General features: G+C 38.0%; 1 protein-coding gene across 1 annotated transcript in view; it reads right to left on the bottom strand.

Annotated features, from left to right (window-relative positions):
* Nucleotides 1-1,749: 1,749 nt before the first annotated feature.
* Nucleotides 1,750-6,052, bottom strand: part of GPR78 (G protein-coupled receptor 78) — a 7,043-nt gene continuing 2,740 nt past the window's right edge. Inside the window, exon 3 of the mRNA XM_019525897.1 lies at nucleotides 1,750-3,200. Coding sequence (XP_019381442.1) covers nucleotides 2,963-3,200 — 238 coding nt within the window. The 3' untranslated portion in view covers nucleotides 1,750-2,962. The remainder of the gene's footprint in view (nucleotides 3,201-6,052) is intronic.

Consider the following 6,052-nt stretch of genomic DNA (forward strand, 5'->3'; position numbering starts at 1 on the left):
GGGCAGATTCCAGCTCCCCAGGTAGATGCCCCTCACCCAGGTACCAGTCATGTAGGCAGAGGGAGCAGGTTTCCCCCCTCCCTCAGGAATGCAGCCAGCTTAAGTTCCCTAAAGAGACAGGCTGAGGGTGTGGTCCCCTGTGTGCTGGGCCCATCCTAATTGCATGGTCACAGCACAGAGATTTGGTCACAGTGTCACAGGGCAGAGATTTAGAACACATGGTTACAGGGCAGAGATTTTTGGGGAGAAACCAAGGTGGCTTTCTGCTACAGTTGCAATCCATTATTTTTCTCCTCTATTATTCACACTTAGAAAAGCCCATAAACACAAATAAAAATTTTATTAGTCTTCAAATTGCTTTGGAGATCACATTTTGTAAAACATTTATAATCATGTGATATGTATTTACTCAAAGGGAGCAGCATTTTCTTTAAAAACCTATATAGTTCAGCTAAACATTGCAGGTATTAGGAAACTCACATAAGTTTAGAGATAATATGGTTGTGATGAATGTCATAGCTTATCAAAACTTTTTGGCACAGAAGTGACTGACTCTAAAACAAATGAACATTCACAATCCCTCCTCCAGAAGAGATGCTGAACTGTTACACTGCTAATGCAGTTACTATAAAAGATGTGAACACCAGGTTTTAGTAGGAGAGCTGTGAGGTGTGGGGGAACTTAATAGATTTCATATACAAATATTTTTTTCTGAAAGATTGTATTTACAGAAAACTAGAGGGAGTACAAATACTTTAACAAGACAACAAACATAGTACATTCAGTTTTAACAGAAGCAGAACTAGAGATGCAAAACACAGAGGCCTAATTTACTTGCGTGTCAATAAAGCACTAGAAAGGCCTCAACATTTGAAAGCAGGAGATAATATGTCATCATGTCCATTCTGCAGCATGAGTCTTTTCATTGATTTAAATATGATTTCAGTAAGGACCTTTAATTTAGTCTAATTGTATATTATAGTTCAACCCTCCAAAAGACTCCGCACTGAGCCTGATCTTGCAAAATACTTAAGCATACATTTAACTGCTAGTCCCATTTACTTAAGTGCATTCTTAAAATTAATCTCATGATTAAGTGCTTTGCAGTATCAGGCAAATATTTCCAGCTTTATTGCCACAGTAACTTAGAAAAGAACTTTATAATGTCATTTTATTCTTAAAAACACATTTAGAATTGCTCTCATTTTTATTTAAATGTTTATATGATAAAACATTGGTTTATTGAGCTCCACTGCAGATTGATTCTTCATGTCTTTTATAATACATAATCAAGGGAATTAGACTCCAAAGACTCTTTAGATTTAAAAAAATTGAAGTGAAAAACTAATAGTGAAACAGAGCTGCTTTTCCTCCTTGATGGGTGCATCTACATGTGCACTTTACTGTGGAGTAGACTAATTAGTTGTGCAGTAAAGTGTGACAATCTACATATGTGCCAGTATTAGGGTGCAGTAAATTAATTAACTTTGCCATACGATAGTACTGTTTGGGATGGCAGAGTACTGATCTTACAGCTGACTACTTAGTTGCACCCAAACACACATGTAAACGGTGACAAGGGCTGACTGGGGCACCAGGGTACTAAAGTGCAGGGCCTGGCTGCCACATAGCCTCATACTGTAGCATCCTTATGCCCCAGCCAGCCCCTCCACTGCCTGACATCACCACCTGGAGCCCAGACCTTACTCCCTCAGGCCCCCTGCCAGCCTGGGGCAGCTCTGCCCTGGCTCAAAGTGCTGCAGTCTCAGGCACACGTGTGCACTCAGGCACAATTGCTGTGCCTGGGAGCAATTGGCTTGGGTGCAAACTGCATCGGAGTTTATTGCTCCACCTTAATTGCATGTGTAGATGCATCTGATGTGTATTACATGGGGGTTTGGCAGTTGATTGGCTACAATATCCCTAGTGCATTTTGGTGAACAAAAGAAGATTTCTAAGCATGTAAATCGGAAATACAATATTGTTGCAGCTCATGTAATGTAGCTGATACATGAACAATTTTTTCCTATTACATTGCCTTTAAAAAGAATTAATATATTGAATCTTGGTTTGTAAAACCAAATAGCTATTGAGCAATATATCTCAAATATAGTGGCATCTGTCATTTCTACAGTTTAAAGACTTGATTTTTTTCTGAGTGCAAGGTTGGTTGAGTAGGACTGGCTCAATGATGTAAAATACAATATTAATTAAACTCTGATTATATCACTGCAATTACTGTAATGAAGTATTATCACAAAAGTGCTAAATATTAATAAATCAGATATGTGGCCTTTGGTTATGCTTGATAAAATATTGGCATATTGAATATAGATATCATTTTTAAAGGCTATGTTACAATCATAATGCCTAATAATAAATAACAACAATCTCATTTGCAAAATGCCTACCCATAATGCCCATACTGGGCACTATAACAGCAAACCATCAGTTAAGATACTCAGTTAACATGTTCTAAAACTAGTACCACAGATCCAGGGCTGCAGAAGTAAATGTACAGCACAATGGATGCTCTACCTGTCTCACCAAGCTCTAAGTTCCAGTGCTCCCATTATCTCTAACTTTTAAGAGGATGATGCTGGATGCCCAGTAAGATATCAGGACTTTGAGACCTGGAATATTAGAGACTTTGAGAGCTAAACCACAGACCTCAGATTTACTCCACTTACCAACAAGCAACCAGTACAGTGAGCAAAGCAATGGCTAGGTAGGCTCCTTTCTGCCCATCCCAGACAGCTACTGTGATGCTGTAGTCTACACTAGCTGCAGACAATGGAAGAGCCTTTTAGGAAAGCCTGCACATTTCACTGCATTGTAGTGATGCAACTTTCATGTCTCAAAGGTATTGTCACCATTGTCAGATCCGTGTGCAAAAGATCAGGTGATATTCCTAGAGTGGCAGAGACCTGTCTTCACATGAAGAGTAAGGATAGCCAAGTTGTTAGTTTGTTCTGTGTAAGCAGTAATCATTTTCGGTGTCAAGAGAGCTGTTGTAGCCCGATGAAGGATATAGATCCCTTTTAAGTATCCTGTTGACTATGTTGATCAGGACTTTCTTGTACTGTTGACGTAAAAGTGAGTAAACAAATGGATCTGATGCAGCCTTACTGTAGGTGAGGCACTTACTTATAATTCCCCAGTAGTAGTTGATGGTAACAAAGGGAAGGAGCTCTATCAATCTGTTAAAGATTAAGAAGAAATGGAAAAGATCAATGTTACATCCACACTAGTGACGTGTTCAGTTCACATTCTGGAGAACATTAACAGAAGAAATAATGATTATACTATGCAAAACCTGAGGAGCAGTTTCTGTAATCAGAACACAGATAAAATTCTCTTTGATTTCAGATTTTGCTGTGACATTCCCAATTTCCTATGTTGAATGGTGGGGAAGATGTATTATAAAATATATATTTAAACAAAGAAGGGTCAAATCCTCCTGATATCTTGCACCCCAATAGTGTAGCAATTTTAAAAAATATTCTAAATTCTACCTGATGAAATAACCTGGCAAATTCAAATATATTCAAGATCTTGCTGACAAGTCTGACTTGGGATTGCTTCCACACTGTCTTGGAAAGCTATAGACAGACATGTAAAATATCAATAATCATAGAATAATAGAAAATTAGCCCCCTGATCAAAGCAGGACCATCCCCAACTATATAATCCCAGCTAAGGCTTTGTCTAGTCGGGTCTTAAAAATCTCCAAGGATGGAGATTTCACAACCTCTCTGGGTAACTTGTTCCAGTGCTTTATTACCCTTCTAGTGAGAAAATTTTACCAAATATCTGGCCTAAACTTTCCTTGCTGGAAGACTGTAGTGTATAATGATAGATTTATATTTAACCACATTTGTGTAATTCTTTATATATTGAAAGAGTGTATGATGGACTGATGTGATATAAAACACCTTGGGTTAATATGTAGCTTGTCTCATGGATATTTATTTTCATCTTCAGTCATGCAAACCACTTTTCTTCCAATTTGCAATCTCATCATATTCACATGGCAGCTATTGCATTTGATTTCTTAGAAACATACATTTAAGAAAGTATGTATCTATTTTTAGTTGTGTGATAATGGGATTTAGCAGATGGAAAAAGGAGGAAATTACTGCATGAACATTTCATGTTTAATTTAGTGCATTCATTTCCCTGATATGTGCATTTAAAGATGTTTGAAGCTGCTCAGAGAAGTGAGGGGGCTAGAGTCTCAGAACAACTCCCAGGAATTTAAATCAATGATAAAGGGCACTTGCACACATGCAGGGAGGCTGCTTCAACACACTGGATTTACAGTGTAAATCCAGGATGTCAGAGAAGACTCCATTAATTGAGTCTGCTAAAGTAAAGAAATTAAGGTGCTCCAGCAGCCTCGTGTGTATTAGTATCAAAGAAATATGGCAGTGGGGTATTTTGAATTAAAACTCATTGTACAAGATTTAGTTCAAAGCACCCCACCACCATTTTTTCAGCATGGGGACACTGATACATGTGATGCTTTGGTGCTTTTAATTAGCACTGTTTACTAATCAAAGCACCCTCCTCACCACCACCACATTAAGTCAGATGTCAAAAGTGAATGATGAGTTTTGCATATAGTTCTACAGTTTATCAAATGAAACATCACTCCTCAGTCTAGCCCAGCATGGTTACTACCATCACGTTCTGCATTCATCATGCTGGATATGTGTAAATGAGTGAGAATTTTTATAGGACACAGTCAAAAAGGAATACTATGTTTACAGCTTTACTGTGTGTTTGCATGCACATGTGTATTATACAGATTATGTGACTGGCCTGCTTATTTTAAAATTAATAGGAAAACTCACACTCATACAATTGAGGCAATGAGATAAAATACTAAGTCTTATCTATTTGGTCTTTAAAATATTCCATTAATTTGTCCCTTACACCATTCCATTGACAGCAATGCTGTAATGGCCAGGATGATTTGTTTCCATTTATTTTAAGCCTAGAAGACTGAATTTCTTGTTAATATTCAAAATCTCATTCACATTTGTATTTTTAGGACCAAATCCTGACCTGAGTGCAACTTGAGTGGCCAGACCAAGTCCTAGGGAAGAATCCTGTATGCCAGAACTGCCTTGCAAACTCCTCCAGCACAAAGGCTGAAGTGATCTCTGGGGACACCCTACACGCAATGGAAGAAATATGGGGAAATGTGCATGGTAATAGATCCCCCAGCTCCATCCTTTAGTATAGCATTACCTACAGGTTGCCTTTGAAAGAACTCTCCCAGATACTTATACTGCCATCATCAAACCTTTCTTATCTTGTTGCTAGTGGATTTTCTTAGGCCATGGGAGCAGGGCAGTATTCATCCTTGCAGTTGTAATTCTGTGTCAGCAGAAGCTGCCATACATAGTTATTTTTTTGCACACACATGCATATGCACACGTGTACACATATGTATTTATGTTTCTGCTGACATATCTGGTGCCACTTACTGGACTTAGAAATGCATTAACTTACATTTCAAAATCACCTTGCCTGCAAAATGGAATAGCTTTTCATTTCCTTTCACTTTACATACATTTTTACATTTATGGGAAATAATTGTATATGGAAAAGTGCTTGGAGGCTAGAATTCGCTGAGCAGGTTGCAGTTCAGGCTGAATAAGGATACTAAAATCCTTCTTTTGCTTGGTTTACTGTTCTATACTGATGGTCACAAACAGTGAACAGAACATGACTCATAATGGGTGGAATATTAATCAATTAGCATTTTAACTTTCTGGCATCACATTAATATTTGTAACAATTCTTCCAAAAAAGAAGAACTGCAGTTGCCTAGATAATCTGGCAAGAATCGTTTTCATCTAATAAAAAAATGTGCAATAATAGGAAATGCCACTTCAAAGGTTAACATCTATAAAGGAGAAGAAGGCTGTGGAAAGAACAGTAATCCCTGTGTTCTGTTCTGCAAACACTTATTCCAGGTGTCCCAGCAAAGCCAATGTACCCAAACCAACGGGCTTGTAATTTTGGTGCCTGTGTATCTTTA

Source organism: Gavialis gangeticus, unplaced genomic scaffold, assembly GCF_001723915.1.
Source record: "Gavialis gangeticus isolate Ggan-Ray unplaced genomic scaffold, GavGan_comp1, whole genome shotgun sequence".
In the NCBI taxonomy this organism is placed as follows: domain Eukaryota; kingdom Metazoa; phylum Chordata; order Crocodylia; family Gavialidae; genus Gavialis; species Gavialis gangeticus.